Source organism: Myotis myotis, unplaced genomic scaffold, assembly GCF_014108235.1.
Source record: "Myotis myotis isolate mMyoMyo1 unplaced genomic scaffold, mMyoMyo1.p scaffold_m19_p_14, whole genome shotgun sequence".
Lineage (NCBI taxonomy): Eukaryota > Metazoa > Chordata > Mammalia > Chiroptera > Vespertilionidae > Myotis > Myotis myotis.
The window spans coordinates 13,670,209-13,695,238 of NW_023416318.1; the positions used below are offsets into that span (position 1 = coordinate 13,670,209).

General features: G+C 42.8%; 1 protein-coding gene across 6 annotated transcripts; it reads right to left on the reverse strand.

The window, feature by feature from the left end:
• Positions 1–761: 761 nt before the first annotated feature.
• Positions 762–24,527, reverse strand: MXD1 (MAX dimerization protein 1). 6 transcript variants are annotated; one of them, XM_036334243.1, is made up of 7 exons: positions 24,212–24,523; positions 23,426–23,525; positions 18,865–18,894; positions 6,458–6,572; positions 4,530–4,689; positions 4,057–4,286; positions 762–3,921 (listed from the first exon to the last, which is right to left on the reverse strand). In XM_036334243.1, the coding sequence occupies exons 1-6, from the start codon at positions 24,282–24,284 to the stop codon at positions 4,099–4,101; spliced, it is 666 nt and encodes a 221-aa protein (XP_036190136.1). In that variant the 5' UTR covers positions 24,285–24,523; the 3' UTR covers positions 762–3,921; positions 4,057–4,098. The 6 variants fall into 6 exon arrangements, with proteins under 6 accessions (XP_036190136.1, XP_036190135.1, XP_036190137.1 ...); XM_036334242.1 differs by having other exon boundaries at positions 4,053–4,286; XM_036334244.1 differs by having other exon boundaries at positions 762–4,283; positions 24,212–24,527.
• Between the last annotated feature and the right edge of the window lie 503 nt (positions 24,528–25,030).

Genomic DNA, 25,030 nt, shown 5'->3' on the forward strand with positions numbered 1-25,030 from the left:
TGTTTACCATGAGGAAAATGGCCCCCAACACTTGATGGTTAACAGCAACATTCCCAGAGCACCAAGTCTAGGGACAAGGGGGAAGGCAAGTTTGGTAAAATCAAGAATGCCCCCTCCTCCCCCCAGCCCTCTAGAGAGAATAAGAAATCAAAATAAAAGATCTGGATCAACGTTAGAATTGGGTGTCTTACTAATTCTCATTTTATGATTTTTGCGAGAAGACAAAGATACTCGATTTCCTCAGCCATTCAATAGCTGAGTAGCAGTGCCAGGCAATTATTTCTTCTTTCAGAAGAATGTAAGAAAATCGCCCATGTAATATTAATGAAAAATCATGATAAATTACATATTGCAGCCCTCCCCACAACCTTCAGGTATCTTCAAAAACAAAGAGATCTGATCAAGTAGAATGAGAAATACCAACTCATCTAAAAGGGCCTTTGGGTCATCTTCTCCCAGAAAATTTTTAAAATCATGAGTAGCCAGCTACCTAAACATACTGTATCCAAGAGTTAGACATAGAAAAAATAATAGATTGCCATGCAGGAAATGCCTTGCAGCCTTTGGCTTCCTGGTGCCAGGGCAGGTAAAGGGGAAAACAGAAAAAAAACAAACAAACAAACAAAAAAACACTTGGGAAAACAAGGACAGAGATTTGGGGAAATAGATTATAAAGCACAATGAAAGCGATATTCTTGCCAATACCTTATGGTATAGAAATCTAAATGATAATGTGTATGTACATTCTTTGCAAAAATAAGTTTTCTCTTTAAATGATGGGGAGAGGCAAGAAGAAAAAAAACCCCACAAAAATCCATTAGCAAGCCCCCAAATATTGCTAGTCATTTTGAACATCAGAATCCTACCTGGTTTACACTTTTTTCCTCCCCACACCCTGGGATTTGCTCTCGGCCACGTGAGGGATGAAGAAGGTACTGGGAACCAGGTACGGTTCCTTCCTTTTTTTAAAAAGTAGAGGTTAAAGGAAAATGGCCACCTTAAAAACACACCAAAAAACACTCACATGGCCAACTGCAGGGTCAGGACCTGCTTAGACTTAAGTATTCAATTTTGAATGGAAACTGAAATTATTCTAGTCTTGGGTGGACAGGGAGAAGAATCTAGGTCCTGAACCAGTCACGAGAGGAAGGTGCAGCAGTCGCTGTCAGCACCTTGAAGGCTTCGCCTCCCTGCTTAGCAACAGAAAGCACACAAAACGCCGGGTGCTCTGCCACGTCCTAAGCCAGAAGGCGCGGGCAGTGTGTTTCCCGGATGCTAACGGAAGCACACACAGCTCCCTCCTCACAGCATAAAACGAAACTGGACGACACACTCTTATTTCCCATTTGCATTGCAATGGTTTCCATAAGAATGTAGTTGAGATTTCCTTTGTTTTTTAAAATTAATTTTCACATAAAAATATGCATGTGCCTATAGTTATACACACATCTGTTCACATACAGTTGTCAAAAATCTTAAAGGCCGGGGTTTATCTCTTTGCTCATCCCCTCCCCCCAACAACCCTAATAGAAAGGTTTTTCATTTTGCTTAAAAAAACTCAAAACCAAGAGGACTGTATAGTTCTGAACAGTCAAGCTGGTGGATCAGTGAATGAGAGGACAGATTGGCAAACCGAGCTGCCCGTCAGCCGTGTGGGTGAGGGGATTAGCTGCCGTGGGCTGAGTTTGCTGGTCCTGAAGGTTACAGTTTTGGTCAGAGAGAGGCCCATCTCGCTTGCCGATTCCGTCTACCTCGAGTTTAGAAAGTAACATCTCACCCTGGTGTCAGTTAATCTAGCAAGTTCCACATTTCTATGCAGTCAGATTGAAAAGGACCAGACAAACAGTGCAAAGGTCAGATAATTACTGTTTTATATCGGGACAGTACATTTCATATTTCAACCAAGAGACAAAAAATGCAGTTTAACTCAAAGGCACAACAATTAAAACACAGAAAATAATGGCATCTCTGAGATGCCTTATTTCTAAATTAACAAATACACAGATTTTGTTCCCTCCCCAATGCAAGCCCACAGGCTTCTCCCAAAGTCTTGAGTGTCTGATGCCATCCAGCATCGTGGACTTGTGAGGCGCTTGAACATAGCTATTCAACAAAATGCTTGTGAGGTCTAGCGAATGGCATTCAAAAGGGACCTCAAAGTGCAGACATATCTTTTCAAACACGTTACAGGCTGAGCTGGCTCTTTGAACACTATCACTCTGCTTAAACTCAGGAAGCAGGCTTTAAAAATGCAGAAGGCATACAAATTGTATTTCAGTGCAAATCTTCAGCTGGTAATTGGAAAAGATTCCAACAATAAAAAAATCCTGTGTGTCACCTGCCCCGCCCCCACTCAAAGCTGAAATGAAGGAAAAACCAGAACAAAATAAACACAGGAGAGTTATACATGACTTTGGGATCATTTAGCAATCCACTGCTTCCAATTAAAAAATTTTTTAATCATTAATTGAGAAAACACAAAAGTAATCTTGCTTTGTTTACATTGCTCTCATGTCTAGAATGAGCTGCTGTGCAGAGTGTTTGAACATTTGGTGTGTGGAGGCGGAGTGGTGAGGCTGTGGCATGCTAGAGACCGCAGGCCAGCGCGGCACAGCTGGCCCCGCGCTGGTTCAGCTGTCGAGCCCTTAGGTTGCAGTGCGTCTGTGGATTCTAGGAATGTTCTCATCACTTTGTGACATACACTCTGTTTCAGCGTCACAGATTTTACAAATGGTTTAAATTCAATGGAAAAGATTCGCCAGAGGCTGAAAATATCAAGACCTCAAAAATATGAATGCAAAAATATTAAGGGGAATGAGCCAATTTGTAGATCCTACATACAAAGTTTCTAGAACATCTATAAAAGCACAAAGTCATAAGAATTCATTTTCCATTACATTAGTTTATATAAAATGAATAAATAGTCTTTATAGATTTAATGTGTCTTATGTACATATACATGTGCTCTGTTTTAGCTTAAATAAAAATGCTACAAAGTGGAGGACCACGTAAGGGAGAAATCATAACCAAGAAGAAAAAATCAGCCTTTTAAACTATCAACCCAAAAGCCTTCATGAAGAAGTTCCGGGTGAGTCCAAAAATAGCGAGGGATTCTAGTAACACGTACCAGCCCCTCCTGTTCCCCTGCAACACAGAGCAGAAACGCGGACTTTCCTTTCACTGGTGGTAGGCACTAGCTCAGCTAGTGTCAAAGCTCAGTTATTGCTGAAAGTTAAATAGGAAAATAGATTAGAATTGGACCAAATGTCACTTATTCTGGGGGAAAAGAGGCATAATCACTTTGTGTTAAGTGGGAAATGGAGATCTAATTTATCTCTGAGGTAGGAAAAAAAAATGTTCCAGAGACAAGTACCATAACAAACTTGGAGAAGAATGCGCATTGGGGATAGCGGTACACAGCGCAGCCCCAAAAACATCACAAAAATAGACGGTGCTATTTTGTTTGTGAGAACGAACAATATTGGAACTTTGATGAGCTGTGCAACCCCAAAGCCATACTCTCCAGGTGTCCACTTCAGAGAGACAGACGCCCATCCGCACGGGGTTCTGGGACTGAGCACGGGGTGCGGGTGTCCCCTGGAGGTATTCCTGCCTCCTCCCTGGGGAGAGGTCTGCGGGTAAGTGCTCTTAAATGCCACTGTCAAAGCCGACTTTGGAGTTCTGAGGTCAGGCTCCCAACTTTGAAGCTTGTTTCCTTCAATCCTAAGCACAAGACACAGTCAGACATTTCTGCTAGGCAAGGAACACAGTAAGCCAGGAAACGTTAAGCAAGGTCTGGCAGGCTACGTGGGGACAGTAAATAAGAGGGGGAAACTGCTGAGATGTGAAAATTGCTTATTCGGTCTAAGAATTCTTGGGTGCTTCAAATCGATTGGAATGTACAGTCTCTCAGACGAATTTCTGTGGAGAGAAAGAGAAGCTCGTGGATGAAATCCTAAGCACTCCTTGCAAACGTTTACAGAGCTGATGTGGTGAAGGTGGTACACGGAAGTTGACGTGCAAGGGAACCGTGGGCAGGTCCAGTACACTACCTACTCAGAGCCGACAGGAGACCACGGGCAGCCGCAGCGACCTCTCTTATAGCCCGAGGCACGTCTTGCGATTGTCCTGGAGCTTTATTCTCTTGATGCTGGCGCTGGAGTAGCCCTCGTCACTGCCGAGGCTCTGCATGCTTCCCCGCTCGTCAGAATCACTCACGCTGCTGCTGCTCCAGTCCAACTCGCCCGTGAGATAGTCTGTGCTTTCAACATCCACATCGATTTCTTCTGTGGGGGGACAAGAGAGACAGTGGTAAAGGCACCCTTCAGAGAGCTCGGGCTGAAAACCCAGGCGACTCCAGGCCAAGCCCTCTGGACACTGGGGCCTAACTGCTAAAAGGAGAGAGGGACTCGTTACTGACGGTCAGCTCAACTTCCCTACATCACAAGCAGGTTCTTATTCCCTCTCTGTCCTGCCTCTGGCCGGTGGTAGAGGGGGTGGGGGGCGAGGACGCAGGGATCGGGGCTCACCCCTGTCGGAGTCGGAGCGCTCGGAGGAGACCGTGGAGCCGATGCTGTCCATTCGTATCCTTTCGATGCCCAGCTTCTCCAGCTGCCTCTTCAGGTGCCGCTGCTCTCGCTGAAGCTGGTCTATTTGGTGAATGGCTTTTCTGTCACAATCTTCAAGTTTCTGCAAGTCAAAGGGGTAGTTAGAGTCCACAGGCAGATTTCACAGTTGGCAATGACCCTGCATCTTCCTCTCTAGCATTGGCTTCTGAAAAAATTGGCAGATTTCCTTCGGTGTGTGAGTAGCTTCGCACAGACAGGAAGTTGACTGGCTTGGGACTCCTGTTTTCGCCTGACACCTTGGGCACGGACAATGCTGTACCTGTGCTGTCACGAGGACTCTAGGGGGGAGCTCTGAGACTAGCCTCCTGGTGCCCCTCACTTTTGATACGGAAAAGACTGCAGGCAGGAACCCCCAACCTGGTCTCCCGTGCCTGCAGCGACACCCTGAACACCTAATCTCCGAACTAGAGCAGTGCATGTGGTGGGAGCTTAGGAAACAGACTTCTATTTAAATGTGTGTTTATTCAAGTGCATGGCCCAATTACATAAGCACTTTTTGCATCATGCCAAATCTCAATTAACTTCTGTTTGTTAGCAGGAAATAATAGTCCCTTTTGAAGTCCTGATTCCAAATTGTCCAACATAAGAGCTTTGAAAAAACATTTCCTTAGACCACTTATTTTTACAAATCTGTCCTCTAGCTTCTCATATTCTTCAGATAATTAAGAAGATTGTTTAATTGTGATTGTTTTGCTCTAAACAGAGATTCCCCCCCCCTCCAAGAAATGTCATGAATGTAGGCTACTAACCATAATTAAAGTGACATTTTCCAATCCTATATAATAAAAGGGTAATATGCAAACTGTCCCCTAGACCAGTAGTTTGACCGGAGTTCAACAGGGGGCGGGGCCAGCCAGACCCCACCCGTGCATGAATTCATGCACCAGGCCTCTAGTCATGACTAGAAAAACATGCTGCAAGAGCCTGAACAGAACTCACTCCCCCTTTGCTATCCCAGCTCCATACTAAGGCTACCTCTGTGCCAGCCCTCTTGGAAGTCCTGGGGATACAAGGTGACCACAGAGACCTGGTCCCCTCCCTGGAGAGTCTATATTCTAAGGATGGAGACAACCAAATAGTCACACAAACCACTACTGGGATGCCAACTGTGACAAGTGCTAAGAGAGAATCACCCAATAATAGGACCACCTGTCACAGAAGAAAGTAACCAGGTCAGGGAAGGTTTCCCTGAGCTAGTGGTATCTGTGCTGAGATATGAAGAATGACAAGAAGTTAAGTAGGTAAAGAGGGGAAAGCATCCAAACAGCATGTAGAAAGGCCCTGTGGACTGAGAACATGACAAGTGCTAGGGACTGAAAGAAGGCCTGGGGCAGAGAGGGTGACACTGCACACAGGTGAGGGGCAGGCCTGGTGGCAGAGTACGTCCTGAACCACAGAAGAATTCTAAACAGGGTGACAGAACTTGAGCTCAGGATGGATTGTTCTTGGGACGCACAGATCAGCTCAGAGGAAGGCACTGCAGGATTTATTACAGATGATGGGTGAAAAGGGAAGGAGAGAGGCTGTGAAATATTTAGGTCTTGGAGACAACTTAGATATATGGCTAAGAAGCAAGAGCTAACAAGGATTGCCCTGAGTTTCTGGCTTGTATAATCCGATGGGCAGTTGGATGGACCACTGAACTTCTGGTGCCTAAGGGTGAGAAACACTCAGATGGGTCTGGACGTGTTGCGTCTGGGGTGCCTGTGATTCATCCAAAAGGCGGGAAGGAAGAGCTCAGAGGTCCTGCAGATATACATTTTGCTGTCCTCGTAACAAACCCTTACTGCTCAGGCAAAGATAAACAGACATCTCAAGGATACACTTACCTTTATGTGCAATTTGGCTGTTGTTAATAAACTCAATGTAGTGTGTCGATTTGATTCAGGCCCGAGCGGCACTAGCCCCTTCAACTTCTCCAGGCACAAGCGAAGTTGGGCCCGTCTATAAAAACAAGATCACAGTAGCATTTCAGAATTTCATGGCAGACCAAAAGGTATGCCTCAAGAACAAGTTCTGAAAGAGTATGAAGTTGCCCAGGCCCAGTGATGTCCAAGACCACCAGTGACCTCTTGCCCAATATATATCTCTGATGAAAACCAAGGAGAAGCAAAATCCAGAGTTTTCTACAGTTAAATCTATTTAAAATACCTGTGTTGGAATAGGGACTAATATCTACTGTTCACCAGGCATATTTATCAGGTTATATCCCGGTTTCTGAATAGAGAATATCCAAATTCAGAAAATAATGACATGCCAGGTGAGAATCCTTTTAAACCATATTTATCTTTACCCATTCAGGACCACTAAGTCACTATAATTACATCATTGCTGTAGACAGTATTTATACATGTGAATGACATATTATTCGTTAAGTTTTATCTGAAATAGCAAAGACAGAAACAACCCCAATGATCATCAATAGGGAGAAAATAAATTAACTAGGGTACATCCATGTAGTGGAGTGCTATGCAGCTATGAAAAGAGAATATGTTCTATGTGCTATTAGGAAAGAACTCTCAAGTATATTAAGTGAAGAAAAGCAAACTGCATATAACATGCTATCTTTGGTAAAAATGGAGGAAATATTTGTGTCTTCTTGTATGGACATAAAATCTAGAATGATACATAAAAAACTAGTAACAGTAGTTGGGCAGAGAGAAGTCAGGGAACCGTCAGACTGGGATGAAGAAAGGGGGATAATTTTCACTGAATAATGTGTTATACTTTTTGGTTTTTCAACCATGTAAGCTACTGCTATTCAAAAGTTAAATATATTTTTTAAAAAATAATGAAAAAGTACCACTGGTAATGCTACATGAACAAGCATGCTGAACAGCTGAAGAGAACCACGTGTATCTCTTGGAGAGTGGCAGAATGGAGCCATGGGACAGAGCGGAAGAGGAGAGAGGCTGGATGAGGCAGGAGCCACAGCAACACACAGAAGAAAGGGCCTTTCGTCAAAGACTGACCAGAAGCACAAAAATTCCTGAATTTTTAGAAATTAATACTTCATTGAAATCTTGGTTTGGATTTTATTCTAGAAGAGGGGTGAGGAACGGCTGGCTCGCGAAATCATTGGGTCTGGCCCTGCCAAGGCATTAGGGGTGAGTTAATTAAATGACCAAATACAGCAGGCTAATTTTTAATGATGTTATAAATGGCCCTGGGCAGGAAAAAAGTTCCCCACCCCTGTTCTAGAACATGGCAGACTCTATGAACATGGCCAAGATTCAGAGTTTTTGTTTCAGCTGCCACCTCCTAAAGCCTTCGCAGGCCTTCCAGCCCATGGAGATTTCGTTTTCTGAGTACTTAGTTATTCATGCTGTGCGCTGGGAGTTGACTGTGCTGATGTGGTGTTTGGCATTGTGACTGAACCATTCACTGCAGGCTCCTCAGAAAGCGGGGACTGCAGCTTCATCACTGCTGTGTTGCCACAGCGCCTCCCCCTCCCACAGGCTTAATAAATGTTTGCCGATCAGATACCATCTAGTCAACTAGACTTCGAGCCCCTCAAGGAGAGTCCACTTCTCCCTTCTCTGGCCTTCAGCAGTGCTCAGGGTCCTGGGGTGTTAGACACAGGCCATTCCCTACACACAATGACCTGAGCAGAGCTCCTAGGAGCCTCCTTGCAGCTGAACTTGAAGAAAACCTTAAAGCTTAGTTTGTCCTTTTCCTCCCTCTTAAAAACTTTACTGTATTAATGGAAGCTGGGAATGCAGACCAAAAGGAGAAAACCATCAGAAAGCTCTACGATAGGTCAGTATGCAAGGAAGTCAGTTCACACCCTTCATATCAAGACTTCAGGTGACACCCCAAGGCAGATAGATCTGACCAGGGGTGCACTTGACAGCCTTTTGAGCCACTGCCTCATCTGCTTCTGAGCCTCCTTCCTCGTCTGGATCTTAAAGGAGCTGTTCTACATTCTCCAAGGGCCCTCTCAGCCTTAATAAGCTCGAGAAGAACAGCTCTCATTCCTGAGCCAGGAAGACTGAATGGGACAAATGCCTAACTATATTATAAGACTTTCACTTGCTCTGAAAACCTGTCCATTTGTTGTGGTCACAAGCAAAGACTCACATTAGAGGTCTGTTCCTCCTTCTGCATGGGGGCGGGGGAGCAGAACCTGTGTAAAATGTACTTGTTCACCGTGGATAATAATATTCTTCAAAAAGAGCAGTGAAAATCTATCGTTACTAGAAACACCATAAGAAAGTATACTCAGTCACGTACTTACACATACAGTTATCCAACTTATTTCTTACTACAAAGTTTATAGACTAATTGTTGAGTTAGGAAAAAAAGCTCAGAAATTAAAAAGAATTGGACATTTTTCGGTTGGCTTGTTATTTGCAAAGACTGCATGATTCAGAACAGAGTCACATTAGTCTTTATGATGCAGGTTTATCTACAGATGAGTATGTAAATTTTTTAGGAAGTTTGTCTACTGATAAAAATATAATAGTAAAGTCATCTTTCCATGCACCGTCATTCTAGTTACACAGGGAGTCTAGCCCAGAAAGTATTTTCACTACCCAAATGTGGGTTTCCAAAGAACACTCCCAGTTGTGAAACTAGAAATAAGCAATTTGACTAATTTGAGCTGAAGGTAATACATGTTCACTTGGTGTCTTCTGGTCTCGTTCTATGAAAATAGGACCGAAGTGCTTTCTGGCACGTTCCTAGCGCCTCACTGCTCCAGCCTGAGGGCCGCCCTGCCCACCTGCCACCTGCCTGCAGACACACCCCTGGTTGGTGTCTGGTAGGCTCAGTTCCATCACAGAGCAGTGATATTCAATTCCTGAACCAGATAACAAAATTATACAGACATCTCTGTAACAACTCCCCCTGAGGATCCTCAACCCTGAGACACAGACAGACACACAGACACACCCTCCACCCTGGGACCTGGACTCCTGCAGCCAGCCCTGAGCACCCATGGAGCTCCCAGATCCAAAGCAAGCAGAACAAGCCCTTGTCTCAGCTCTCCCCTCAGTCCTGATAGCTTCCTGCCCAGGGATCTGGTTTTGCAGGAGGGGCCTGGGGACCACTTTTGAACCAGGTCCAACTCCCCTTTGGGGAACTGGCAGGGTTTTGTCACATATCCTCAACAGGAAGCCACTAGACGCCTCGCCGTGACCCCTCCGTGCGTCTCCTCCCATCACATCTTCAGACAGTCCCGCCTACTGCTGCCAAGAGCTGCCCCCCCACTCCCCACCCCCAGCAGAAGAGGGTTTTGCCAAATCCTGGCTCCCTTCGGCCCCAGGCTGCCACTTCTTTTTGCCATGATCCAACTGCTCTGTACCAAGGTCATGAACTTTGACAACGTCACCTGCTGACTCTTCAGAACTGTTGCTTTAATTATTCTGAATGGGCTGACACACCTTTGGTCTACAGTAGCATAAAGAAACCAATCTTTGATCTGAGCTATAATCAGTAACACTCGGAATCAAGTGTGGCCTATAACTACATGAGATATAAACTATAGTTTCTTGTCAGTAAGTTTTTAATATCTCAAATTTTATTTACTTTTGTTTTTAATTATTTTAAAATCAATCTGTCAATCTCTATACAACCCAATATTAGTATAGTAATGAAGAGTCAAGTTTTGGGACCCTGACTCTGGCCCTTCCTCCCTGTGCGACCTTGAGCAAGTTTCTTTACTCCATGGAGCCCTCATTTCCTCAGCAGAAGGGTGGCAATGCCCACCTGAGGGCCGTGTGATATTAACTGAGACAAGGCGGGGAAGCCCCTGGGCCAGGTCTGACATGGAGTACTCCATTTCTGGTAGCAGTTATTCTTTCAATCCTCGCTTCCTCTGTAGAAGAGTAATTACTGGGAGCAAACCCATAATCATAGCTCTATAATATTTCTTTAAAATCAGTAGGGAACTCCATGTCTCACTAGGTAGATAGAGGCTAGCTGATAAAATCCAATCACTAAACTCGTCCTTAAAGAAAATAGATCTCTTCTGCCATTAAAACATGGACAGTCTTACCCATTTTCTATGGAAACACAGATCTTGCTTATGCTAAAAGCACTTTTGTTTTACATTATAAAATTAGCACAGAGTTTATAAAGCCATTGCATGCGAAAGGAGAAGATTCCTTCAGGCCACCCACATCACGTAGAGGCAGCGGACGGAGGGACTTAAAGGAGGGAGGGCACGTCCGAAATGCCTGGCCTCTACTGCGATGGCCAAAGGAAAGGAAAGATAGGGGCAAAGTGCTGATCTTGGAACTTCCAGCATATCTCTACATGTGTTTCCAAATCCAGAGGCCCTAAAACACCTAGCACAATAGCAAGAAGAAAGGATGGCATGTTCCAGAACAAACTTAAAACCGTCTGGGAAGGATCTCTGGGAAGAAAATGACCAAACGTTGCCGAGAGACATAAGAAAATTTGAATAAATGGAAAAAACAGCAAATTCCCAGAAATGAATCCTCAAAGTAAAAATGTCAATCTTACTAAGTTTATCTATATATTTAACATAATTCCAAGAAAAAAATCCCAACAGTATTCTTTATAATACTGGGAAATTAGTTTTAACTTCATCTAGAAGAATAAATGTGTGAGAGAACGACTGCCAAAATTTTTTAAGAAGAAGAATGAGGAGGAAATGTGATATTGAATTGTATTATAAAGCTTCAATAATTAAAAACAGTATATACTAATACAGGAAGAGACAGACAAATCAAGTGAACAGAATCAAAAATTCCCAGGAAGAGACCAAAGAATAGATATGAATTTAGCATTTAGTGGAAATAGCACTGCAAATCCTTGGGGGAGTGGGGAAAGGATTAGTCAGAAAATGGCAGGGAAGTGGGGAGACTAACATCAAAATAAATTCCAAATATATTAAAGATTTAAATATAAAATGCATCTGGATGCCATGCACTTCTGTTGTTAGTTTTCCTTAACTATTGTCAGCCATGAGTCTGAGAAAATAAGCAAGAGAAGGAAGCCACGAATGACGAGCTCGGGCTCTGAGGCAGTCATCCTGAGCTCTGGCACTGGCGAAGGCACCAGGCTGACCAGCGTGCTCTTAGACGAGCCTCAACGCTGCTCTTTTTATTTCTGCCTCCACACTCTAGCTTCCTTGATTCTACCCATGTGTCTGTCAGGCCAGCAGGTTTGGTAAGCTGGGGAACAGATGCAACAAAAGGAGTAAGAATCTAGGTAGGTGGTGCAATCTGCAGAGAGTGCTTGTGTATTTGCTGTGTCAACCCTAAAGCTCTTCCTCACGTGGACAGAGAGACTGGGAATGGTCTCAGGTCCGTTCGAAGTGCATGTCGTGCTTCTCTGTTGTGAGGGAGGCATTGTTATCAGAGATTAGTCTTTTTTATTGAAGGTGTGACTGAGCTCTCTCCCTCAGATCTTCACAGTAAAGTGAAAATGATACAAAAAAGAATTATAAGGTCAAGGCAGGGCAAACAACATGGAAGCCAGTGAGTGAAGAGGGTAGATAAGTAGGTTTATAGGTGGGAATCTTGAAACACACACTGAGCGCTTTCATGCGTTTACTCCACTAGTATTTCTCACGGGGCAGTAGTGTATGCATTGCTGCCTTCCGAGGGGCAGGGGGTGTAATGTTGAGTAAGACCAAGTCCCTGCTTTGGAGGCACTTAAAATCTAGTTAGAGTGGTCAGACATGTCAACAAATTATTGCAAGATTACTTATCTGAGGGACCTTCAGACCATGACCAATACCAGCTCTCACGAAAATTCCAGAATGCACCCACTTTGCCCTCTAACATATTTCTTCATTTTCCTCAGTCATACTTGTTTGACTTAACTTCTCCATAAAGGTTTTTAAGGTTTTATAGCTTATCATAAGCTTTTTTTTTTTTTCAAATAGATCATATTCCTTTATTCACATGCTACAGACCTCCTATGTATCCAACTTGTTCTGTTTCTTTCGTTACCAAATAATGGAAGAGACCAAGTCTTCTAATTTATATTAAATAGAAATAACAATGTGTCTGCAGATATTGACCTAAGAGTAGAATCTGCTATCTTCGGTAATTCATATCCTTTCTCTCTGAAGAAAGCCTTACTTAACAAACATGATACACTGAGTACTAGTTTTCATTAAAGCTGGGCCTAAGATTATTAACCAAAGAAGAAGAAAAAGAGTTATATAAACAATGGTCTATTTAATGCCAAGGTTTCACCATTTTATCTCCTACCTCTATGTGGACACAGAGTTAGCCAATTAAATAGCCTTATAAATCTTAAAGGATAATTGGAGAGGAATAAAAATAATTTCAGATGTAGGTATATAGTAAGAAAAAGAGGTTATTTAGTATAAAGAAAGAAGAAACAAATCTTAAGGGGTCAAAAATTACTCCCTAAAAGGGATGATAGGGCCTAACCTTCTCCAGAGTTTGGTTTTAGAACAAAACCTTACTGGGTTAAACAAAAAACCCTGATGAAGGCTACATACAAGTCATGCTTTGAGGAAAAAAGAAAAAAAGGACTTACTTCCTTTTTCTAAAATGATTCCTTTATAAAAAATTGCCAAACACTTATTACCACCTTAATTAAAGCTTTGGAAGGTCTTGGAGATTTTTCAGAATTGTGATAGTAATCTTTGTAAAAATTTACAAAGGTAGTTATATATGCTAGCTGTACAGGAACATGGCACTCAGTGAACAGTGAATGTATAAATAGCAATTCATGGTGGCTACATTTAAGTTATAAAATCACTTCTCTAATAAAAGTATGAAATACATAAGTATGCCTCATTAATATTTCCTTTCTAGAGCCCAATTAAAAAAATATACATATATATAGATAGATAGATAGATATAGATATATAGATATATAGATATATAGATATGATAACTAGTACTTGCTTGCTCTATCTCTCACTTTGACTATTAATGCCTATGACAAAAAGTCAGAGAAGCCTGTGTTCTGGGTAGGGGATTGGAAACTAATTGAATAACCAGCATATTTCTCTTCTCCAAGTTCTTCCAAGGGCAGATCCTACCTACCCAAGAGGAAAGATGGATTCTAGTGGTACAAATCGGAGTGCTCCTCCACACCATCAAATACTGCACACTGATACCTATATACTTCCTGTGTAATAACCAGGTCGCGCCCTTAGCCTCATGTGGCAACAAAGCAATGTGGATGTGTTACAACATCCTACAGTGAGATCTGAATGTACTTGAGGGAGTTCAGGAGCAGTAAGAGTGGTGCAATACATACCACAACTCAGACCCCATGCAAAGTCAGTCCTCTATCCCTTTGATTGAAGGAGCTTAGCTATTTGAAAAGCCAAAATGCGAAAGTAACAACTACAGGGACCTGCAATGAATTAGAATATCCTGCTAGAAAGGACCTGGCTGAAATGGTTTCATATGCCAGACCAGATGCCACTGAAATACTGTTTGACAAAACGAAAATAACAGCTTACATCAGGCTGCTGAGTCCTCCCCACGGAGCACACACAACAATCTTCGTCATGGGGTTCAGAAGACTCTGGCAGAGGTAATCTCTCTAGACCAGCTGCCTAATTCCAGCAAGGCCTGCACATGCACCATTCCAGAAACACCAGTGTCTGCTACTAACGGAGATGCTAGAGCCTTCTTTTAGGGGGGGAAAAAAAGAGTCCATTCTAGCACCTGACTCCTGACACTGGCTGCAGCTTCTATGCATTCACTCAGTCTCCATTTGCTAAGGGCTTATTGGAAGGTATTCAAACCAGAGGAATTCCCAGTGAAGAGAAGGAAACAGCAGAATTACCATCAGTAAAGAGAATAACAAAAGATTAAAATATTTTCTTTTTCCAATAAAAATCAATGAGTAATTACAATGGGAAACCAATAGCAATAAAAACATATGTAAAGCAGGAATATCTTTTACAAAAAATGTGCAAGATCTACATGGAAACATCTAATATATAAATAAGAACCTTTTAAGGTTAATTTATATTGGAATTATTTAATTTTTATTTTGAAAATCCCAAAAGAATTTATGGGATGAGGAATTGATGGACTGATTATAAAATCACCAGGAAAAACAACCTGATGAAAATAGCTAAGAACATGGTTAAATAAAAAAAGAAGGGGAGGAGAACAGAGATTTGCTTTACCAGATCCTGAAGTGCATGATAAAACCTCAGTGATTAAAACAATGTACACTAGCCCTAGCCAGTTTGGCTCCGTGGATAGAGTGTCGGCCTGCTGACTGAAGGGTCCTGGGTTTGATTCCGGTCAAGGGTACATGCCCAGGTTGCGGGCTCGATCCCCAGTAGGGGGTGTGCAGGAGGCAGCCAATCAATGATTCTCTCTCATCATTGATGTTTCTCTCTCTCCCCTCTCCCTTCCTCTCTGAAGTCAATAAAAATATATTTTTAAAAAATAATAATAAAAAACAATGTACACTGGCACAGGAAGACTCAGTCATAACCTGGTTGGTGGGCAATCCAGCAGTCAACATCAAAACCATATCAACTTGTATACCATTAATTCCACAATTATAACCTTACCCTAAGGAAATAATTATGATGTTGGACAGAGATTTATCTACAAGGTAAATTAAGGAAGCATTGCTTACATTAGCAAAATACTGGGAAGAACCTAAAATAGGTGATTGGTTATATGAATTATGGCGCATTCATATGATGCAATACTGGGCATTCTCTAAAAGTCATGTTAGGAAAGGAGATTTAATTGGAAAATGTTCCTAACGTAACTTAAAAAGAAGATTCAAACTATTTACTATATGATCTGATGTTAATTTGTAAAAGTATGCACAGAAGTCTAGATAAATATATAACTTAGCAGGAATGTTAGCAGTTACTGCTGCAAGGTCTATTACAGGTGATATTTTTTTTACTATTCCCTGTGCTTTTCTGAATTTTTGAATTTGCTACACTAAACTAGATTTTTAAAGTTATTTTCCAAAACCAATTGAAAAGATACATTTCCAAGGTCCCTTGATTTCCTCTGGCTGCTAGATTCATGGATGATTTAATTTTTAGTATGATTTTTCTATATTTCTCAGAAACTTCTACAAGATTAGTTTTTGAAAAAAAAAGAAACACACCATCTCCTCACCAAGGGCGTTTCCTTAGGAGGCTGGACCCACAACATTAGTTAAAATGCAGAGAAGCCAGGGCCCAGCATCCACAGCAACACTAAACGGAGCCCTCCACCCAGGAGCAGGTCTGTGCTGGGCTCCGGGTTCCCAGCACCTAACACACAGCCTCTTTGGCGGTCACGGCACCTAGTCCACTGAATGGAAAATACCAACTGCCTCCACCATTCTAGGTCTTTTCTTTTCTCTTCCCATCAATGCCAGGATTATTTAAGTGGTACATTGAACACAGTATCCTCAGAGTGGAGTCCTGATGAGCACCAATTATTCAGAATCTCTAAAGTGCCACAGAAAAGATTCAAAGAGAAAAAAATCCCAGTTAGAAGTTGTGTTTTTCTAAATTGCTATTTTTTTTTTGAGAGCTATGCCAGTCTTTGTCATATGATGTTAAGGTGAAAAATGGCTCACATGTAGTAGCATTTAGCAAAGCAGGGCTCTTTGATAGCACTCAGTTACTAAAACCAGGGAGACTAGAACAGCAGTTGTTCAACTGACCTCAAAACCCTAAAATCTTAAGCAACCACACTAATAAGGGAGAAGTGCCCGACAGCTTTAATCTCCTCCCCTGGACTGCAGCAGCCAATGCTTGGCTAAATTAAGTAAATTTAAGTCCTTACTTCCTTCTCTTCTGTTCACAGGCTCTAGGCTAGAGGAAGAATTATCAAGACTTTAAAAGACCAAATTCCAAAAATGAAAGGACAATAAGGAAACTAGATAAGTAACCCTTCAACGAACAAAAGTTGACTAGTCATACAGAAGCAGCCTGAATTATAAGCAGCCTGCCCTGACCAGTGGTGACTTCAAATCCAGTTTTCTAGAACTTTTGCCTCCACAGCCACCTGTGCATACCTTGATTTCAGACTCAGCATATTAACTGGAACTCTCTGCGTCTTGCTCACGGACAATCTACATTTCTCTAAGGTGGGGACCATGATGATTTAATATCCCAGTATGAACTCATTTAACACCTGTGCGGAGCACAAGGTCTTGGGCCACTGTTGGTAGAAAACAAACATCTTTGAGCTACTATAATAAATGATAAAATTGACATTCCGGTGGCATTCCTGCAGAGGCGCAAGGCACAAAGCTGTAGTAGCCTAAGAGCCCTATGGGGAGGGATGAAATTTCAATCATTAAAATAAATGCCTAAGTAAACTGTTAGAGGGGAGAAGGAAGACTAGAAGAATTTTCAGCAGAAAAACTCCCGATTTACCCAGTTCACTCCAAAGGCAGGAAGATGGGAGAGAATCTAAAGATGGAAAACGAAAGCTAGGTTCCCTTTCCTCCTTCAGAAGAGACACTTTTGAGTTTCCAGTTCATGATATATAAAGCCCTAAAGCATAAAGGAAGCTCAGACTTAAAAAAGCTCTGACTTAAAACATGTGCAACCGAGAAATGAAACGGGAAGAAGAGATGGGGAGAAACACGTGTCCAGCAACACACTTGCTACCCGCCCCCCCCCCCGCCCTACACACACACACACACAATGGAATAATACTAAGCGTTTGCCCTGTTCCGAGATTTGCCTTCCTAGTGAGGGTCTGGTCTGCCCTTTCCCTGACGAGACATGTCACTCAGGTCCTGACCTTCACAGTCAGGCTCCCTCGTCAGAGGGTGGGCACGGTATGGTACGCCATCTTCTCGTTCCTGCCAGGCACCCAGAAAGCCAGTCCGTTTGGACAGGGAGCCCGCACTTCACAATGAAGGGAGCTCGGCAGCTAGAATGAGGGTTGTTCAGTGACGTTAGCCCGGAATGGACACGAGAATCACCTGAGAGCTTTTTTTTTTTAAAAAAAAAAAAAAAAAGGCTAGTGGACAGTCTCAACCCAAACCAATTAAATCAGAATTGTTAGGGGTGAGGTCTGTGTGTGTTTGTTTTTTAAGTTGCACAAAGAATTATCATGATTTTTCTGCATAGTAAAAGCAAGTGTTTATGTTTCTTTGTTGTTGTTGTAAAAAGTCTACTAGAGATAGATTTGCTTTAAAATATCCCATGAAGAGGGGTTGTTTTAGTTATACAAGATTGGCAAAATATTGATAACTGTTGAAGCTGGGTGATGGGTACATATGAGTTGATTACATTATTTGCTCTATTTTTGTAAATTTGAAAAATTCTATAATAAAAAGTTACTTTATAAAATTAGCAGAAACAACAATTTGTTCTCTTCCTCCCAAATGTATAACTATATAAGTATAATGTATTTAACATGAAAAATAATGATTAAAACACTACAATAAAAGTTTTGCAAGTGATTCTAATGTGCAACCAGAGTTGAGAGCCACCAGGCTGTGTCCTTGAAGGATGGGCACACCTGCTGTGGAAAATGAAGATGTAAATACGCAGCACAAGGCAATCCCGGTGAGAGAGCAACTAAGGCCTGTGGCAAGACGGAACCCAGTGAGGGTGGAAGGCTCCTTTACAAGGCACTAATCCAGTGGTTCTCAACCTTCTGGCCCTTTCAATACAGTTCCTCATGTTGTGACCCAACCATAAAATTATTTTCGTTGCTACTTCATCACTGTAATGTTGCTACTGTTATGAATCGTAATGTAAATATCTGATATGCAGGATGGTCTTAGGCGACCCCTGAGAAAGGGTCGTTCGACCGCCAAAGGGGTCGCGACCCTCAGGTTGAGAACCACTGCACTAATCCAATTTCTGCTCTGCATCTATTTGCCCAAATTCTGAGAATCTCTATTCACAAGGATATTATAACTACACACATACGTGTGTGTTTGTATACACAAATATATATATAGATAGATATATCTGTGTGTGCATGATTTAATACAGCACTGTCAATTATATTCAGTAGCACATAATTTTTAAAAAACACCATTTGGGAAACACTGCCTAGGACCTAAAATGCTCTGGCCTGTGGAACAGTCACACGAAAAGGCATTCCTCAGGAGGCTGCAGGGGTGAGGGAGGGGTGTGGTCTTTAGAACTAGCAAGCCCTCTATCTACCTAAGTGATTTCTGGGCAGTGCTGTTTAGAGGGCCCAGAGTGAACTCTTAAATCAGGTCCTATTGTAGGAGGAGTTAAGAAGAGCAAACAATTCCCAATTTAATGAATAGAAAATGCATCACAACTCTTCCCATACCACCCCCCAAATCCCCAACTCACCGATTCTTCTCCATTTCATTGTGAGTTGATCTGAAAGGGGGAACAATAAGAAAAGTTGTTTTTTTTTTCTTAAAGGACTACTTCAATACCAACAAATATTTTTAACTTCTTTCTCTCCAAAGTTGATAGAAGACAGAAAAAGGGAGAATAACTCAGTGAGTTCTACTAAAGAAACCAGTCCCTTTGGGGGTCAGGTACATGTAAATATCTAAAACAGAGTTCAAAGAGAAGTGAAAAACTAAGAGGCATGCATTCCCTAGTGGAAAGGTAATCCATTTTAAGAAAGGAAATAAAAGAAGTCTATTTATACAAAGACAAAACAGCCGCACAATGTGATGTGAACTTGGGTTCTATCATTCCACAAGCTTACTTTAGGCTGAGGGTACAACAGTGGAGGTGGCACCCCCACTCCAGCCCTGGAGTTTTTCTAGGTGTAGTATTCACCAAAATTTTATGCTAAGTTGTTTGACTACAGGATTCAGTTTTAAATGAGTAAAAATCACCCCTCTCCCCTGAATCTCTGTATTCCCTGAAGTAACTATTTTATCATATACAACCTTCTGGAAGGAGCTAGTATTGAATAGCTATGAAATGATTTTAGGGAGGAGCTTCCAAAACTCATTTCAACATAAAGACGACAGACTGGTTAGAGCTTTGCCACTGACTGGTACCGTGGAGGAAATAAAACTTTTACCATTCTGTCCTTGGTTAACCCCTCCGTAAAATGGGAATAAAAAGTATTGCTAATTATCTACTGAACAAGCATGGATCAATGAGGTAGCAACTGTAAAAGTGATTAGAGAGCCTTGGGTGAAAGCTGTGGTGGACGTGAATTCATGTTATTAGTGTATTTATAGCTGACCTTGAATATAAGGTCTGGTCTAAAAATTTATGGACAGGTTTCACAAAAGTCACAAGCAGTCAGTCAAGTGGTCACTTCAGTGTCCTGCTCACACAGTTCCTCCCTGACTAGTTATAAATAAGCCTGAGGAACTCCCCAGTGTTACAAAGGCACTGGACCCTGACCTTACGGAAGCTCTCTAGAATCTAACCAGTTCAAGAGGTTATGCCCTGGTTCAAACCATGAAATTCGGTGAGGCCATAATTAGAACCTCACTGTGCCTAGGAGATAAATTCTCAGAGTAATCATGGAGGATCACTGCTCCCATGAATTCTCAGCCACTCATTTACATGGGGAGGCGGGCATCAAGTTTGTTTACATCAGAGACTAGGGGGGTGTGTGTGTGTGTGTGTAGTCTTGAAATGGGACATTTCCAATCTGGCACTTAAACTTCTCTTCTACGAGGAAAAAAACTAGAAAAAAATGACAGCACTTTCAGTTTTAGAGCATTTGTTTTCCGGATAAAGGACGTGCGAACTTTGAAACTGGTTAACTTAAAAGCTTTAGATTGAGTCCCTTGGTTATCCCTCAGCATTCTTCAGTTACATTTTTCTGAAGGTTTATTTCTGCAATGGCCAACAGGACATCACAGTTAACAAGAATCTGGCTTACAGTGCAAACCTTTGGCTTAAAATCACGTGACATTTTAGTTTTAACAGGGAATAACAAGTTCAAAGTCTGACAGATTTTTTAAATGGATGGAAGTATATGACCACAACTGGCGAAGATTTCCCTGTTTAATCGCAGGCAAGGACCTTCCTCAAGTGCCATTCTTGGAAGGTGGTGGTGGAGGAGGGTGGATATTTGAAAAGAACATGGTCTCCTGTCAGAGAAAATAACAGCACACGGGGCACTCGTACCAAAAATTTCTGGATTCTTTGAAGATACATATAAAAAAAAATTCTGAATCTTTAAGAGAGACTTAATAGATTCCATAGGAAGCACAACTCCTTCCAAACTTTGAACAGAGTTTTGGAAAGTAAAGATCTTATTTGATTACTTAGGGGTGTTGAACACATTGTGATGTTTACAAGGGGACTTACACCTAATGGCTTGGGCATTATTGAAGTGCATTTGGTTTACTGAAACTGAGTTTGTTTTTAATAAAAAGCAGACCTTTTAAGAAATAATCATTTCAGAGATTGCCTGCAAACTCTGTTGATGGGTTAACATTAATATTTTTAATTATAGCATTATAAGAGACAGATACTTTGTATCACAATGATTTTCCATGTGATTATTGAAGATTTGATAAATCTGTAATAATTGAAGGTCAATGTCACCATTTAAAAATATATTCTAACAGAAAGATAACTAAACCAAACTACATAGTATTTGAGAATGAGAAAAGTCCTTGGTTCAAAAAGACTCCCCATGTCAGGTCAGCTATATAGCCACTGTCTCATAAAAGAACTGGGTAGCGAGTCCTGGACTTCCTCTTTCAAATGAGTGCCAAAGTCTGCTTTACCAATTTAACATACTTTTAAAAAGCCTGGATTTCAATTCTACATATTTAGTAACTTATTTCAAAAACCAGAAAGGGAGGAAAAAAAGATTCCATCTCCCTGTATTCCAGTAGTTCTTTGGATGATTCCAAAACAATCAATATTCACAATTTCATTTGTGTGTTGTTGTTGTTTTAAACAAGCAATTAGAAAAACTTTAGATCTGCATTTTCAGTTCCCAAGAAATTTGATATGTGGCTAAATCTTATTTTTTATTGTCCAAGGAAAAGTATTCCCCCCACCCCAGCTCTACAAACAAAGAGCACAGCATTTCAACCCGAATTAACAAGAATAAACTGTTATCCAATGGTTATGTAAACCAGCAGCAATCTCTCCACAGCCCTTACTTCAGTTCACAATCCCGACGATACAGAGCTTTGGATATAAGTCTAATTCAAATCAAGGGATCAAACTGCATTCTCTGGGGGGGGGGGGGGGGCGGGGGGGATGGCTCTCTGCTCAGGTCAGGAAGGAAATGATTACATTTAAATAAAACAACCTGCTCCTGCTTCATATGATTGCTTGGCGTCTTCTCCAGGTTTAATCATGGTCTCTCAAGAGATCCTCGCATCACTGAAGATATTACACTAATTCACTACTAGTCCAGAATATGGACAACTGTGAGAGCCTCCTATTTCTTACCTTGAAAGCAAACCAAATCCATTAAGAGACGTAACAGAGCTTTTCAAAAAATCAGGAGTTGCAGCCATTTTTTTTTTTTTCAGGAATGCTTCATATTAAAGAGAAGAGAAAGGCTGTTTCTTGGCTTGAAATTCTCAACTATCATTATTTTTCTTTCCTAATCACCTTCTGGGACCAAGCCACTTCTCTTCAACTTCCTCTTCTTTTCCTCTCCCTATCACTGAACATCCCCTGACAACTTTCCTGTGAAACTTAAGAAAAAAATTAATTGCTAAGGACTAGCCTTGACTATTAATGTGGATAATTCCTCTCACATCATGAGCAGACAAGAATAAATGAACTACACTTTTCCAGTAAAATAACCCAAAAGGCTTCAAAGTTCTTACAAAAATTTAAAAATTAACACTGTAACAAAATGCAACATAGCTAAACTGTCCTATACCATTGTATAATCCAAGTAAGTATCAGCATCCTTATTAGAGGCCCGGGTAGTATCCATGCACAGATCTATTAGCTACCACTTTCAGGTAATGCTAAGGAAGGGAAGGAAAACAAAAAAATCATCAGGTAATTAATTACCAGGCCCATGCTTCACAAAGTGCCTTCCTATTCAAGAGCTCAGCACCTGTGTGCTGCTCACATCCTGTGGTTCCACCAACACTGAGGACAGCTGGCAGAATCAAGGACAGAGGAGACAGCAAGAACGAGTTAGGTTTAAGTAGGAATCTTCTGGTTTCCAGTGGTCTGTATTATACCATAGAGGCTAACCAAATACAGCTACTTTCAGGGAGTTATTCATGAGGATGGGAAAGGGATAAGGATTCTAAATCAGCAATGAAAATGTCAATGGTTTTAATTTACTGGAATGAAAGGTATAGTTGAATGGATCTAATAAAATAGATTTCCTAGCTAACTTATATTTTAAGAGCAAGGAGGGGAAAAAGGACAACAGCATTAATAGAGTATTCCTATGTGCCAGGAACTATGTTCAGGGCTTTAATATGTGATTTCACTGACCACTAGTCAACTGCTAGTACTTCCTAGTGAGAGTCACAGATTTTAAGAACTGTAATAAGGCTAATATAAAAGGGTTGTGGCATATTAATATTTTGATGTTATATGTTCCTCCATCACCAAAAGGCAGATTTTAACCTCACTCATTCCTCTTTGCCATTATAAATAGGTATGACAAACTAGATTATCAGACAAACCATTGTATTTAATGCACATATCAAATATGAAATCCTACCACCCATGCCAAGTCAGATACTTTAACATGATTATAAATTTTTCATTATGAAAAGTGAAAGAAGTGGATAATGTCCATTTCTCTTTTCAATTCCCTCCACCCAGAGGGCTGCTTCCTCCAATGGCTTACGACCATGTGTGCATTACTGAATCATGATCGCCACTTAATTTACTGGGTTATAATCACAACAGGTAACTTCCATTCTGCAGGTTGTGTCATCTGCTGTATAACCTAAAAGGGAAAGAGAAATATTTACCAAATTACCTGCTACTGCTGTTATTCTTCTTAGATTTGTTCCTCCGTTTGAAGGCATCTCTGTCCTTGTTATTGTATGGTAACATGGAGGCATAACCATGTTCAGCTTCTAGAAAACCGGAGGATCCAGTTAATGAATGAACCTGGAACATTCAATACTCTCGCTTCTCTACAGTATTTCCTTTTTACATTTTACCTATATTTCATTGAAAGAATAGAGTGGAAATAATTAAACGCAGCCAGGTGGAATCCTTAGAACAATGATTGTTTTTAAAATTGTGTGAATGCCCTCAGTTCGGAGCAGGTGTAAGGAGCATTCCAGCTGCTCATTGTTGAGAAAGACCCATCAAGTCGCTAAGCGCCTGGAGCCCGGGCTCCCCATTGGCAACGTCCAGCAGGTGTGTTAAGTGAAGATGCGGGGCAAACGCCGGGCGCGGGGGTTGGGAGGCGCTGCTCCTCCGGCTGAGACGGGCCAGCAGGGAAGAGCCCGATGAGGTAGACCCAGGGCCTGGCCGAGGGGGCCCCCGGCACTCCACCCGCGACGGGGTAGGGAGGATGCGACACCCGGACCCCGGGGTGCAGCGGCCCCCTTTCCACCCCCACTCACTGCCTGGGGGGCAGCGGGCGTCCTCCCTCCCGACGGCGCGTAGGGAGAGCGGAGGGGTTAGGAGCGCTCGCGGTCGCGCTCTCCGCGCCTCCAACTACCCCCGGAGCGGCCGGGCGCCTGGACCCGCAGCGGGGACCCTCAGAGCCCCCGGCCCCTGTTGGGGTCCGACCCCTCCCGTCCCCGTGCACCTCTCTCCCGCCGCTCCAGGTAGTCAGCCGCCTCCAGCAGCATCTGGATGTTCATCCGAACCGCCGTCGCCATTCTGCACCGGGGGCCGGAGCCACGGGACCAACCCCCACTGCCCACGGGCTCGCTGCCGCCGCCGCCGAACACGCGCGACCCGCTGTGGACCCGGCAGAGCAGGGCTCACAGAGCCTCTTTGGCGACCACGCTGGCCGGAAGGGGGAGGGGGCCGGTGAGCTGGGCACCGCCGACACCGTGACAGAACCCGAAGAAGAGCAGCAGCCGCCCCCGCCGCGGAGTGTTTATCCCCGACTCACCATCCCCCCGCCCCCAGTCCCTTCTCTTGACAGGCCCGCTTCGCCTGCGTTCCTCATTGGGCGCCCCAAGACTGCCCCGCCTTTGGCTTTGCCCGATTGGGGAAGGGCATTAAGGCCACGCCCCCTAGAGTCCGCTCCTTTCGCTGGTTGGTCATGCTTGACAAGGCCCAGGCTCCACCCCCTCTTCCCAATTGGTGACAGGATTCGCAACTCCGCCTCGTGCTCCTTCCCAGCTTTCATTGGTTCTACACCGACAACCGGGCCCCCCGCCGCTTTGTTAGTATTGGCCAAGAGCTACAGAGAGCCAGCACTGCGCCCGCCTCCCATTGGCGGGCTCCCGAAACCTCCCAGCTACCATGACGTCACCCTTCCCCAGCCGGGCGATCCCTGAGTGGCTGGTAGCCAGCGGCCCCCGCGTCTCCTCCCCAGAACTGGCTTTGCCAGGGAGGGCGACCCGGCGCCCGACAGCGCTGATTCACCGGCCGTCGCGGAGCTCGGCTCCACCCG